The 15,681-nt window shown below is 39.2% G+C and overlaps 1 protein-coding gene across 2 annotated transcripts in view; it reads right to left on the bottom strand.

Moving 5' to 3' along the window:
• RAB10 (RAB10, member RAS oncogene family) overlaps nucleotides 1–15,681 on the bottom strand; it is a 49,340-nt gene that overhangs the window by 14,993 nt on the left and 18,666 nt on the right. For both annotated transcript variants that reach the window (XM_008162350.3, XM_054727876.1), the window contains one exon: nucleotides 18–78. In XM_008162350.3, the coding sequence (XP_008160572.1) occupies nucleotides 18–78 (61 nt within the window). The remainder of the gene's footprint in view (nucleotides 1–17; nucleotides 79–15,681) is intronic.

The following is a 15,681-nucleotide window of genomic DNA, read 5'->3' as shown; positions in this document are numbered from 1 at the left end:
AAATTAGTGTCACTTACCATATCTGTAGCTTGATCTTCTTTCCTTGTAATTCAACAGTTTTGATCTTAAAGTCTATTCCTACAACACAGGAAAAAAAAGGTAAATTGTATCTGGCTCTGAACTGAGCTATACTAAAATTAACTGGAATAAAACATACTTTTAAAATATGTTTGTGTATGTTTGGCTCTAGATAGTCATTAAATACCCAATTCTGAGCAAATGTGTCAAATTTTAAACCGGAGTGGTAATATATAAGATCCAAGATGGTAGAAGAAATAGCTATAGAAAAAGAATGAGTTCTTAAAATTAGGAAACTTTTAAAATGTACAATTTAAAATATCTATTGCAAAGGAATAAAACGTTTCTTACTAGGGAAAAAATATAGACTTCCTAGCTTGCAGAGCAAAAGAAAACCGTAAGGGATAAAAAGGGTCATTTCATAATGACAAAGGGATCAATTAATTAAGAAGGCTTATGCATCTAATAATACAGGGCATCAAAATACACGAAGCAAAAGTACTGCAGGTCCCACAGAATCTGCTATTTAAACAACCAAAATCTCCAGCTTGGTCCCATTATGTTTGCCATACCCAAGGTAAAAAGGGCCACTTGCCTAATATTTATAAACCTCAGATTACAATGTTTACAGCCTCAGACCATGCCTACACTTGCCTGACTTTAAGATATACACCTACCTGTTTAAGATATAAACCTCATTCAAGACTCCGTGAGTTTCCCTCTCCATCTCACCTTGTCTATTTTCAAACTAATTAGCAGTAGTTGAAGCAATTCCTCATTCTTTTCTGCACAAAAATTCTCTTGGTGTGTCTAGCTCCATGGCTATTCATCAATCTTCATTACTGGTTTCTCCTCATCACTCTGACCTTTTCTAAAAATTGCAATGAGCCCTGTCCAGGTCATCCCGATACTCCAAGGCTGCGGGCTCCATCTCAGGTCAGGGCACATACAAGAATTAACCAATGAATGCATATATATCCTCTCTCTAAAAATCATCCTACCTAATAATAGACAAATATGCAAACTGACCATACCTCTGACACACCCACAAGCCACTCCCACCATCCAATCAGAGTATGCAAATTAACCCAACCAAGATGGCTACAGCCACAGAGAGCAAGGTTTCCTAGGTAACAGAGGAAGCCAAGCTTTCCGCCTGCCCTTGCCAGGCCTAAGCCTCCACTCAAGCTACAAAGTTTCAATTATAGAAGGTAAACAAATTCAAACAGAAATGGCGGCAGAACGGAGCTTGAGAGAGCAGGCCAGGGTTGCTCCTGGCAACAGGGGAAGCAAAGCTTTCCGCACACCCTGGCCGGGCCCACCCGCTTAAGGCTACAAAGTTTCAATTATAACCCCAACAGAAATGGCTGCCGGCCTGTGGAGGGAGCCCCAGGATTGCCTCTGCTCCAGGCTACAAAGTTTCAATTGTAGAAGGAAAATAAATTCCAGATACCAGGGCCTCCACTTGGGTTGCCAGGGGGCGTGGCCGGCCTGCAAACCACCACAGGCCCCTCGCTCAGGCCGCCCCACACCCCAAGGGAACCCCACCCTGATCAGGGACACCCTTCAGGGCAAACCAGCTGGTCCCCACCCCTGTATCAGGCCTCTATCCTATCTAATAAAAGAGTAATGTGCAGATTGATCATCACTGCAACACACAATATAGCTTCCCCCATGTGGTCAAAGATCCTGCCCCCATGTGGACACAAGATGGCCACCACAAAATGGACAGCAGGAGAGGGCAGTTGGGAGGCACCCGGCCTGCAAGGGAGGGCAGTTGAGAAGGATCAGGCCTGCAAGGGAGGGCTGTTGACAGGGACCAGGCCTGCAAGGGAGGGCAGGTGATCAACCCTGCAGGAGAGGGCAGTTAGGAGTGACCAGGCCAGCAGAGGAGGGAAGTTGGGGGCAAACAGGCTGGCAGCAGAGTGGTTAGGGGGTGATCAGGCTGGCAGGCAGAAGTGGTTAGGGGCAATCAGGAAGGCAGGCAGGCAAGCAGTTGGGAGCCAGCAGTCCTGGATTGTGAGAGGGATGTCCGACTGCCCGTTTAGGCACGATCCCACTAAATGGGCAGTCGGGCCGAAACCGGTTTGGCTCAGTGGATAGAGCGTCAGCCTGCGGACTGAAAGGTCCCAGGTTCGATTCCGGTCAAGGGCATGTACATTGGTTGCAGGCACATCCCCGGTAGGGGGTGTGCAGGAGGCAGCTGGTCGATGTTTCTAGCTCTCTATCCCTCTCCCTTACTCTCTGTAAAAAATCAATAAAAAATATATATTTTTAAAAATGGGCAGTCGGACATCCCTCGAGGGGTCCCAGATTGGAGAAGATACAGACTGGGCTGAGGGACAACCCCCCTCCGTGCACGAATTTCGTGCACCGGGCCTCTAGTTCAATAAATAAAAGTAAAAATTGCAGTGAACTTCTCTTTTCTATCTGATTCCCTTGATTTTCCCAAATTTCAAGGCTTTAAATTCCACACATACACTGATAACTCTCAAATTTGTATCACAGCCCATATCTCCTCTGAACTTCAAACTTAAGATACCCAACTGCTTATTGGCTATCTCAAATCCCATCTTCACAAAGACTAGCAGAAGTGCTAAAATAGTCGATAAAGCCCTACAAATTTTGACCCCCATCCCCACCCTTCCACCTTGCCCTCATCACTTTTAATATCATCTTGCTCTGATCTAGCTAGCTGTATTGGCTTCCTTGTTGTTCCACACATAGAACAGGCAGGTTCCTACCTCAAGACCTTTGCATATACTTATTCCCCCAACCTGGAATACTCTCCTCTATCATGGCTCCTTCCCCTAGCTCCCCTACCCTAGCTGCAACATTTCCCCATGTCCCCCAACCACATGTCCAATGTCTGTTAATACTTCCTTATCTCTCTTCCTTACTTTTCATCTTTAACATTCCTCAAATATACTATATATATTTACTTATTCCAGTTGTTTATTATCTGTCCCCCTTTGCCAAAATAGAGGATTCTTAAGAATAGGGATTTTTGTCTCTTTAATTCAGTTAAATTCCCAGTACTTAGAGCTATGCTTGACATATAAGCAGGCATTCAAAAAATATTTGTTGAATAAACAGCTAAATGATGTTTTCTAGAGAAAGTAAAAGGGTACCAGAGAAGACATATAGAAAATATGGTCCCATTATGTTTCACCCTCAGGAAAAGAACAGAAAAAATGACATATAGAAAATAATTTTAAAATTATGCAAGAAAACTTAACAAAAAAAAGAGAATATTTTAGACTGAAAGACCCACAGCCAAGTGCCTAGCATCCTATCCTATATAATAAAAGCCCAATATGCAAATCGACCGAACGGCAGAACGACTGGTGGAACCGGTCGCTATGATGTACACTGACCACCAGGGGGCAGATGCTCAACGCAGGAGCTGCCCCCAGCCCGCAGGCCCCAGGCCAGCCAAGGCAGGTGCCAGTGGGGGCCCCCATATCGCCCCACCGGTTGCCCCACAGATCGGCCCTGATTGCCGCCCAGGCCTAGGGACCCTACCCATGCATGAATTTTGTGCACTGGGCCTCTAGTATGAATAAAGTAAAATCTATACCAAGTAACAGCATCATGAAATTTCAAGACATGAGGAATAAGAAACAAACTAGGCTAACAAAACAAACTAAATCAAACAGTCAAGAATGACAACTCTGAAAGCCTCAAAACTTCTTAACAGCAACACTAGAATCAAAAATGCAAAGGCCATCTGGGCCTTGAGGTTTTATTCAGAAAAATTTTAATTAAGAGTCAATTTCTTTTTTCTTTTTGTTAATCTCACTTGAGGATATTTTCCCACTGATTTTTAGGAAGAGTGGAAGGGAAGGGGAAAGAAACATTGATGTGAGAGAGACACATCGATTGGTTGCTTCCCATGCACACCCCAACCAGGGCCAGGGATCATGCCCTTGACTGGAATTGAACCCTGGACCCTTCAGTCCACAGGCCAACGCTCTATCCACTGAATCAAACGAGCTAAGGCAAGAGTTAATTTCTTTAATACATGTCCACTTACTCTATCAACTACTAAAGAAGAATGGTGAAATATCCAACTATGTAATTGTGGATTGCCTATTTCTCTTTCCAACTCTGTCAGTTTTTGCTTCAAGTATTTTGAAACTCTGTTATGCTATACTAGAGGCCCAGTGCACGAGCGCACCGCGGGACCCAGTGTCAAGTCCTACCGGCGCCACGGGACCCCATCAATGCACCTCCTGGTGACCAGTTGTTACGACCACTGGGTTTTTATTATATAGATAATAAAAGCGTAGTATGCAAATTGTCCCCTTGACTGGGAGTTCAGCCAGGGAGCGGGGTCAGCCGGGGGAAGGGAGGGAGGCCCCGGCAGCAGTAGGTGGCCGGGGGAAGGGAGGGAGTACTTGGCCAGCAGCCACTAGGGACCTTACCAGTACACGAATTTCATGCACCGGGCCTCTGGTTAATCTTTGCACTCAGATGTCGAGTGTGACTCAACACGGTTAGCATCGGTAGCAGCTCTTTTTATACTCTTTGAATGTATCAATAATTTGAAATATAAAAAAATCCAAATAAATAATTTGTATGAAAAGAAACTCCAGTTTTTTATTCTACTGCCGTGCTTTGTAAAATCTGGGGTATTTAAAAAATCAAATCCCGAGTAGAATAAAGAAATCGAGAAAAAGCAAGCGAGTGCAAAGGGTTTTAAATATATAAATATGACAAATGGACACATTTATCATTGTCAAAAAAAAACAAAACCCTTCATTCCTTAAAATATACTTTGTCTAATATTAATATAGCCACTTAAGTGTTTTATTAGTAGCTTATTAGATATACATTTTTTTAGTGGTTGTGCTAGGGTTTGTAATATACATCTTTAACACCACCATCTACCTTCAAACAATTTTATATTGCTTCTTATATAAATACTAGCATTCCCGTTGCAGGAAAAATCCTGCAATAGGATTTCCTGCTGCACTCTACCCCGCCTCCGTTCCTCCCTGTCGCCCGCCCCGCCTTCTCCGCCAGCCCGCCTGCTTTTCCCTTCGCCCCCAACCCTGACTTCGCTCCTCCCCCCACCCCCCACCCCCCGCTTGCTTGCTTCTTCGAAACTTTACTCCCTTCTGCAGCTCTTGGCTTCTTTCAATGCTGTCTTAACATGCAAATTAGCCGCCATCTTTGTTGGGGTAATTTGCATACTCGTCCTGATTGGTTGGTGGGCGTGGCTTAGGTGTAGCGAAGGTGCGGTCAATTTGCATATTTGTCTATTATTAGATTAGACTAGAACTTTACAGTAGCATACTTCTATTTTCTCCCTCCTATTATAGGGCTTTTTAAAAAGCTGTACTTCTACTTGTTATATGTCTAAATTTTACTTTTTAAAACATTAATATTTTTGCTTTAAACATTCCATTGTCTTTGAAATAAATTAAAATTTGAGAAAAAATTTTTTTCCTTCTCCAAATTTTTATCATTTCTTATCCTCTTCATGCTTTGTGTAGATTTGAGTTTCTATCTGGAGTAATTTTCTTCAGCCTGAAAAACTTCCTTAAACATTTTTAATAGTGTGCAAGACTGGCAGCAAGAAATTCTCCCAGCTTTTGTTTGTCTGGAAAATGTCTTTATTTTGCTTTCATTTTTGAAAGATATTTTTGTTAGGATTGTTTTCTAACTTGGTAGTTTTTTCCTTTAAATGTTACTCCATTGTTTTCTGACTTGCACTGTTTCTTTCTTTTTCCCCTTTTCTCCCTTTGAGAGAAATGTAAATTTAAGAAACTTTTTATTTTAAAATGATTTTACAGAAAACTTGCAAAAATAGCAGAGTTCATGTATACTTTTTATCGATCTTCTCCTAATGTTAACACTTACACAACCATTTATCAGAAACAAGAAAGTAACACTGGTACAATGCACCTTTTCTGAGCACTTCTTTGTTTTCTGGCATTAACAATGTTCCAGGAACATCTTGCATTTCTCCTACCTCAACTCTGGGAAATCAACCAGTTCTTTGAAGAGCCCTGGTTACTTTTATTGAAGATTTGTAGAGCCCGAGATCTGGACACTAAGCATGCTCTTTGCTACCAGAGTGTCATTACTTTGAGGACTTCCCACAAAACAGAGGAAATATATTTATGTATACTAATCCATGCACATACACATATCTACAATTCCATACCTATCTGTATGTATATATAAGATAATCAGTTCATACTTACACCTCTGATTGCAATCCAATAGCACAAGACTTCATCTAGACTCTCCTTTTCTTGTAACCCTCTTCTTTAACAATTAGAAACCTGGCTCTCAGTATTTAAAATTTGTTTACTTATATATTCAATCCTAGTATACAGTAAATCCTCTCTTAATGTAGTCAATAGGTTCTTGGAAATTGGGACTTTGACAGATGCCATTCTCAGAGGGTCACACCCACTCAGACTTGGACAATTAATTACACACCAATTCACCTAACATGCACATCTTTAGGATGTGGGAGGAAACCAGAGTACCTGGAGAAAACCCATTTAGACATTGGGAGAATATATAAACTCCACACAAGACAGTGATCCTGGATTTTGCTTCTCATCAATGTTGTAATGAAACAATGTTGAACAAAACTTCATTTTTTGAGGACCTGCTACATATATAAAGTAGTTTCAGACTTGCTAACTAACTAATGCCCTATGAGAAACTAGATTTGTTACATACTTGTATACAATTTTCTTTTTATCTTTAGTCTTACAATATCTAATCAAAATACTATTTCCTAAAGTTACTTTGATTATTCCTTCTCTCTCCTCAGTGCGGTTGTTATTAATTTGTAATAGTTTCAATTGCTGACTTACATTGTTTTTTCATGAAAAGTTTATTTTTGTCGTGTGTGTGTGTGTGTGTGTATTTCCCCACCCCCACCTCTGGCTTAAGATTTCTCTTTATAAATGGTTGGATTAGGATATGACCCAATGTATCCTACCTAGGTTCATTAGGTCTATGGAATTATAGCTTTCATCATATTTGGAAAATTTTCAGCCATTGTTTCTTCAAATATTTCTTCTGCAACCATAGCTCCCCACCCCTGAGTCTTAGATCCAAATGCACATATATTAGACTACTTGACAATGTCACACATCACTGAGGCTCTTTTTCCCCCAGACTCCCCCGACCCATGCTTCATTTTTAATAAGTTTCTATTACCCTTTCACTGATCTTTTTTTCTGCAGTGCCTAATCTGCTATTGAGCCCATCAGCTGAATTTTTCATTTCAATTGTATTTTTCAATTCTAGAAGTTCTAATGGGTCTTTTTTACATCTCGTCTTCTCTCATGCTCACATTTTCCTTTAAATGCAACATCTGTCTTCTAAATTTATCAAACCTGTCATTTCTAGGTCTATTTCCATTTACTGATTTTTCTACTAGTTAAGGGCTACATTTTTCTATTTCATCATTATGTCTAGTTATTTTGTCAATGCATAAATTTTTTATTCAAATAAATTTTAAACATCCGTTGCTTTTTAAAAATACATTTTTATTGATTTTAGAGAGAGAAAGGAGAGGGAGAAACGGAAACATCAATTAGCTGCCTCCTGCATGCTCCCCTACTGGGGATCGAACTCACAACCTGGGCATGTACCCTGACTGGGAATGAAATCGGCAACCTCTTGGTACACAGGACCATGCTCAACAGAGATACACTGGCCAGGGCAATGTATGGATTTTTTAAATGTTAAGTTTTGTTCAGGTAGGCAGCTAATTTAGTTGAGAATCACCATAATCCTTTTGAGACCTGTTTTTTCAGCACAGTTTTAGAGTAGGGCTGGAGTAGCCTTTTCTCTCAAGTTACTTTAGCCCTACTCCTAAGGAATGCCATTTCTGGGGTCTCTCCCAGATGGCCCTGATATTCAACGAAAGCTCTCCACTCCAGCTGGTCAGAACTAAAATATCTTCTAACTCATTATAAACCTCAATACTTTTACCAGCTCTCTGGTAATTGTTCTTCCCCCAATAGCTGTTGTTTGTCCAGCCCACGGAGCCCCATGCAGCTTAATATCCAGCCAAAGACTCAAAGAAACTCCTCTGCAGATTTCTAGATTTGTTTGTATAGCCCCATCTTCAATGGTAATTAATTCCAGCCTCCCCAGTCTCTCATTTCTATTTCCTTGGCCCACCAGGCCTGCCTTGCTTTGTTTAGATCCTGCACTGGAATCTAGTTTAGACAGCCAGGGAGATAGAGCTCAATTTGTTTTCCTTCTCTTGGGGATTGCAGTCCTGCCCTGCCTGTTACCAAATTTCTTTTAAAAAAAAGGTGTTTCATGTGTTTTGTCCAGTTACCTAGCTGTTTATGGTCAAAGGGTAGTCTAGTACCAGTTACTCTGTAATATCTAGAAGTGAAAGTTCTCAACAGCTTTACTGTCTTCTAAAGATGAAGCAATCCTTAATCTCTTTTGGAATATGTTCAAAATAATTTGAGAACCCAACGAAAATCATGGATCCTTTGCTCAGTCCCTCTGCCTTCTGTTGTTTCATGGTGTTATGATTTATCATTCTTTCAAGGTTGTAGGGCCAATTTTTATTTCCTGAAAACTTGCAAAGGTTGGAATTAAAATATTTGAGCCAGGGAAGTCTGTGTTTTTTGTTGTTGTTGTTTGTTTGTTTTACTTTTTCACAGAGTGTCTCCTTTGATCAAAATTCAGGAAAAAATCCAGCTACTATTCTTTCTGCACATGTGGCAGCAGAGATTTCTCATATTTTCATGGCAACATACTGGCAGTTTGATACTACAGATTGAAGAAACAAAGCCTAAGTAATCTGGACTTTGTACCCGATTTCTTAATTTGCTTTCTTTCATTATATAATTATTAAAAAGCAAATTATTTTATTTTACTACTCCAGATCTAGCCACCAGCAACAGTGACAGTGAATTATAAATATGTATGTGTGGTAGTCTTCCTTATATGTGGAGGATACGTTCCAAGACTCTCAGTGGATGCCATGGATAGTACTCAGGTTAGTACCAAACCCTACATATATGGTGTTTTTCACTATATTTATGATAAAGTTTAACTTATAAATTAGGCACAGTAAGAAATTAGTAAAAATAGCTAATAATAAAAATAGATAATATACTGCAATAAAATTTATGAGAATGTGGTCACTTGTTTTAGTAGATCCCTTGCTGAAGTCTTCATATATATAGGCTCAATGCTTTCTGGTGCAACAAACTGCTCTCAATTGGGAATGCATTTTCTGTTCATGTCTTCCACACACAAAAACTTAGTGCCTTTTCCATATTAACCAAGCATTTAATCATGCACTGTGGCCATATATTTTTTTTTTTTAGTTAATGCAAAAGCAAAACTAGCACCATTTTTTTTCCTTCTTCACAATTTCAAGGATAGCAGATTCGTTCTTACTAGATCTTAGCAACTTCAGCATACAATTTTTTTTTCTTTCCTTATTAAGTCAAGAACTTTCACCTTTTCACTTAAAGAAGTACATTCTCCTTTAAGTCTCTCTCTAGCATATCTGAATTGCCAGCATCACTATTCTTGAGTTTGGGGGCCACTGAGTAAAATAAGCGCCTGTGATTGAGCAGCAGTTGATCTGATAACTAACAGCCACGAAGTGACTAACTGGAAGGTCTAGTACACAGGGCTGACACTCTGGACAAAGGGATGATTGACTGACTTCCTGGGCTGGATGGGGCAGGACAGGGCATTGTGAAATTTCACCATTGCTACTCAGAAAGATGTGTGATTTAAAACTGATCAATTATTTCTGGAATTTTCCATTTAATGTTCTTGAACCAAAGCTGACTGCAGGTAACTGACACTGCAGAAAGCAAAACCATGGATAAGGAGGGGCTACTGTATTTCACATACATACCTATTCATTCTTCTCTAACTGCTGTTAAAAACTGGCACTTTCCTAGATTACTAGTCCTTGGAGCATAAGCCAGTCCTGTCAGGCCAGATGCATGTGAATAAATACCACCTCAGAAATCACCATACTCCACAATAAGGTACTTACTGATTTAAGTAATGGAGGAGGTTGAGAAGGTAGAGACAGAGGGTAAACAGGAAAGAAGAGCAGTTTAAGGTGCTTGATATTTATTAAAAATCTACTGATCAGAATGTAAAGGTCCATTTCTGAACTCTCATCCATTCTAATCCCCTGATCTGTATGTCTATCTTTATACTAGTCCCACAGTGTCTTGATTACTATAGCTTTCTTGTAAGTTTTGAAGTCAGATAGTGTGTCTTCAACTTTGTGCTTCTTTTTCAAGATTATTTTGGCTATTCTGGATCCTCTGAATTTTCATGACTCTTAGGAGCCACTTGGCAACTTCTACAAATGAGTTAGCTAGGATTTTGGTAGGAATTGCATTGAATCTGCAGATCACTTTGGGCAGTACTGCCATCTTGCCTTCTGATCCACGAATACTGGGTATCTTTCCATTTGCTTAAATCTTCTTTAATCTCTTTGAACAGTGTTTTCAGTATGCAAGTCTTGTACTTCGTGTTAAATTTATTCCTAAATACTGATTGTTTTTGATGCTATTATAAGTGGAATTACTGTTTTAATTGTTTTGTTTTTTATTGATTTTAGAGAGAGAAAGAGACAAAAATCCATCAGCTGCCTCCTGCATGCCCCCTACTAGGAATTAAGCTGGCAACTAAGGCATGTGCTCTGACTAGGAATCGAACCAGCAACCTTTCTGTATACGGGACAACATTCAACCAACTGCACCACACAGGCCAAGACCCATTTATAGACTTTTAAAAAGCAAAACATTAAAATTACAAGTGACAACAAAAGTCATTCTAACAAAAAATAATTCCATCCAAGTAAACAAAACACATTACATTACACAGTAATCTATATCATAAAAGGCCTGTGGTTGTGACACCGTAACGGCGGACCAACCAACCAACCGATCTCCAGAAGTCCTGGAGCACCTCTCGGGCCCTCCCCCCGCCCCCCAAACCCCCAGGGCGCCAGCAGCGTCTGTGGAACATCATGGGGCACTGGAGCATGCGAGGCGTCGCAGGGCGGGGCGCCAGCAGCATCTGCGGAGCGTGCGAGGCATCATGGGGTGGTGGACATGGTGCTGATGGCAGGTTAGGCCTAGGGGACCCTACACGTGCACGATTTAATTGTGCGCTGGGCCTCTAAGTCTATAATAATAAAAGCATAATATGCTAATTAGACTGGACAGCCTAACAACCTTCTGGACGTCATTCCAGATGTCCTTCCTGATGAAGCCGTAGCAGCGGGGGCCAAAGCAGAGGCGGTTAGAGGCGATGAGGCAGGCAGGCGAGCAGTTAGGGGCGATGAGGCAGGCAGGAGAGTGGTTAGGGGCAATCAGGCAGGTGAGCGGTTAGGAGCCAGCTGTCCCAGAATGAGAGAGGATGCAGGCCAGGCTGCGGGAGTATCCCGCACGAATTTCGTGCACCGGGCCTCTAGTATATAATAAAGCCCCCAAATTGCTGAATCTCTAGGTATAAGTCAAGATGAAGAAAGTCTCATTTGTTATGTACTAATTTTAGAGAAATTCCCTTAATTCATAAGATCATTAAGATTCTTAGAAGTAGTATAGAGAAGACAGCTGGGAAATCTGATAAATTCCACAATACTAGTTAGTAGACAATAATATAAAAACAAGAAGAGCAACACCATAAAATCAAAGAATTAACATGTTTCTCTGTGCACAAAAGATATGCCTTTTGTCACCCTGCTATAAAAAGTTAAATTTTCTTATTCGAAAATGTGATTATCTGTTAGGTTATATACCATACATCAATAAAAAATACAAGTCCAGTGTGGATTCATTTTAAAAATTAAGAAAGGCAGTATGGAGCACAATAATTAAGAGGACACTGGCAAACATGGTCTCTGGCTCTGCCGCATACTAGCTGTGTTGCACTGGGTGAAACTTGAACCTCTCTAGACATACCTCTGGTTTCCCCAACTACAGTATGAATTATGATTTCCAATACGTTGTGAGGATCAAATGAGTCCATGCGCAGATAGCCTATTATGTTAAAAACCCCCCAATGAAGCTATTAAATTGGTTCTGAATACTACTCTAGCTACTCAACTTCAGCCTTCTCCCAGTCTAATGCTTTGCCACTAGTGAGATAAACTGTCCATCCCTCCTTGCGGCCTGCCCTTATCTTTTTCTCCTGATTAGGCATCTTAATCCAGTCCAAACTGTATCCCAGATAACAGCAAACAGCATGACTCTTAGGTCAGCAACTCTCTTGTGAATTTTCCCCGAATTTGCTCACTTATCTCCAAAACTTTGTCTGCTTTCCACCTACCATTCCCTTTTATGGATATTACAACTTGTCACATAATAAAAGTTATTTTATTTTTAAAAATATATTTTTACTGATTTCAGAGAGGAAGGGAGAGGGAGAGATAGAAACATGAATGATAAGAATCACTGATCGGCTGCCTCCTGGACGGCCCCTACTGGGGATGGAGCCCACAAACCCGGACATATGCCCTTGGCCGGAATCGAACCTGGGACCCTTCAGTCTACAGGCAGACGCTCTATCCACTGAGCCAAACCAGCTAGGGCAATAAAAGTTATCTTAAACTGTTAAAAAATGAGTTCATATACTATCTCTAAAGGCCACCAAATTGTCAGAATCTAGGACTTTTTGATTAACTGTTTCAAATTTATTAATACATAATGCTTACTCTCCACATAATATCATGACAACCTGTCATTTGGTTATGATACTCTTTAAAAAAAAATATTTTTAAATTGATTTCAGAGAGGAAAGGAGGGGGAGTGAGAGGTAGAAACATCAATGATGAGAGAGAATCATTGACGGGCTGCCTTCTGCACGTTTCCCCACTGGGGATCGAGCCCACAACCCAGGCATATGCCCTTGACCTGGAATCGAACCCGGGACCCTTCAGTCCGCAGGCCAACACTCTATCCACTGAGCCAAACTGGCTAGGGCTGTTATGATACTTTTACATCGGAGTATTTTGCAATGGTATTTGTTTATTCTGTATTAGATAAAAAGACAACTACTTTACATTTCTGCTAAGTTATTGGGCTTCCACAAACCTTTACCTCCTCCTCACCTCTAGCTTTCAGCTCAGATTTTGTTTTGTCTATAAAACAACAACAAAAACCCTTTCAAGCAACCTCTTCTCTAGCTTATTTATCAGATGACAAAACATCTGCTTAAACAAGTTAAATCTGCACTGATTCATTTAGGATACCACCAGCCAAAGCACAAAACCATTTCATTCCAACAGAGTAGTGGAATTTGAACATTGTTGGTATGTCTCTTGCCAAATAGTTCCAATAAAACAGTGTAAACTTAGCTACAAAGAGAGAATGCAAATCCAGTAAAAGATGTAGTGAAAAATGATAGGGGAGAACTACTGAGCCATTGACAAATGAGGAATGAATATAGGACTAGAAACAGAAGAATGATAGCACAAATGGACTTAAAAATAAAATTACATGAACAAAATATTAAGAGTCCCTTAAAAATGAATGTTTTAAAATATATTTTAATGACTCTATGTTCACACTATAAAAGTCAAAAATAAGTTTAAAGGATCTTATTTATACAATTTTGTCAGAAAGTATGCCAACCCACACTAGAGTCTCTCTCAGTGCTAAATGCTAACTAAGAATTAAAATTACAATCTAAATTTTGTCAAATACAAGATAAAACCTGCTTTCATAAGTTTCATTTAATTTCTCTACAAGTTCCAAACATTTTTGTTTTCCATCATTTGCTAGAAAAATGTTTACTATTTTGAATGCATTTCCTTTAAATGACTTTTCTCAGTACCATTATTTCATATTATCCTATCATTTCACTTTTCATTTATGTCAGTCTCTCCTACTTGATTATAAACTGAATTAGAAACCAGAGAAGTAATGAAAGAAGTATACCACCAAATCTCAAACTTTTTGTTCTGAAGACCCCCCTATACTCCTAAAATTACTAAGGATCCCAAAAAGTTTTTGTTTATGTGGGTAGTATCAATTTATATTTACTATACTAGAGATTAAAACTAAGGAAAAAATATATTTTAAAATAATAGACCCATAAATAAACTTTATATGAAAAAAAAAAATTTCCAAAACAAAAATAAACTAGTGAGAAGAGTGGCATGATTTTATAGTTTTGTAAATTTAATGTCCAGCTTAATAGGCAATTGGATTTTCATATCTGCTTCTGCAATCTGTTGCAATATGCTATTTTGGTTGAAACATATGAAAAAAGTCTAGTTGCATACAGATATGTAGTTGGAAAGGGAGGAGCATTTTAAGAGCCTATTCAGATAATTCTAAAAATTCTCCTGGGACACTATAAAAGTCAATAAGTGATAGTTTCTTAGAGATTAGTTGCAATGTGGAATGTGAAACCATATCAATGAATATTTCATATTACATTAAATCCATCTGTTACTTTATACTTTGATTGGATCTTTTTTATCCATGCATGATTTTATAACATCATGTATTGGTCATTTGGAAAATATTGGTTCACTACACAGTTCTTCCAAATGTTGACACATCTCATTACACAATACCAAAAAAATCATATTCATTAATATTACCATGGACATCATCAGGGGAATCTCCTAAGTACTGGAAAGCTGTCAAGCTCATAGAGGGAGACAAAAATTTTCCAATAAGAATGTATTGTCAGATGAAAAATGTTTTTAAATATATGAGATCATAGAGAGGCATAGCACAAATCAGAAATTCTTAATTTCAAACCGCCACTAAAATACAAGGAGGTGCATCAGTGGTCCTAGCCATAGTGTACAGTATTCTCTTGAGAAATATGTATTAACTGATATACTAACTGCTCTCCAAAAAAAAACTTATTAAAAACAAAATATAAAACATAAAACTTCTCCAAAAGAGGTATGTTTGCTTAGCTGGCTTTAATTAAACCCTGCCCACACAGTCTGAGAAAAATGACTCAGCAAGACTCAGCCCATATGTTAACAAGAGTTAAGAGATTAACACTATTAAGTTAAACACATATTTCTCTAACATGCCCAATTTGCAAATATAGAAAGAGGCTCAGAGGTTAAATGACTTGCTCAAGCTCACAAATTAAATTAACTCTGATTAGAACCCTGCCTCTTGGCTCAATATTCTAATATATTTGGCACTAAAAGACCATTTCCAGGAAAAATTAAAGGCTCATGGTCACTGATAGGTCCTTTTACACAGTCTCTCATGCTCCTTAAAGATTAAATCACTCAATGTATATATGAGTTTAAATACATCTTTGATAAATCTTTAATTAGAAAATTCAACCACAATCCATTCTGCATATTATCTGGGCCAGCCATCTTTTTTTTAAATTTAAATGTCACATTCCTCTCAAACCTTCGATGGGATTCAAATCCTTAGCTAGGACTACCAGGCTCTGCATGATCTGGCCAACACCTGCTCTTCAACATCTGTTTTTGTTCTCTCTACCTGACTCACACCAGTAACACAGATCACCTTTCAGTTTTTTAACTCAATAGCCTACTTTACTCACCAAGGACCTTTTTTGTGACTATTTCCTCTGCCTGGGATGTCCTTCCTCTCCTTACACTTTTCTCCTACCTTACTTCTAATAACATCTCAGATATCGGCATAAATGTCAGTTTCTTAGGAG

This window comes from Eptesicus fuscus, chromosome 16 (genome assembly GCF_027574615.1).
Source record: "Eptesicus fuscus isolate TK198812 chromosome 16, DD_ASM_mEF_20220401, whole genome shotgun sequence".
NCBI lineage: Eukaryota > Metazoa > Chordata > Mammalia > Chiroptera > Vespertilionidae > Eptesicus > Eptesicus fuscus.
The sequence above is the reverse complement of the archived record's forward strand: the minus strand, read 5'-3'. Positions and strand labels throughout refer to the sequence as shown.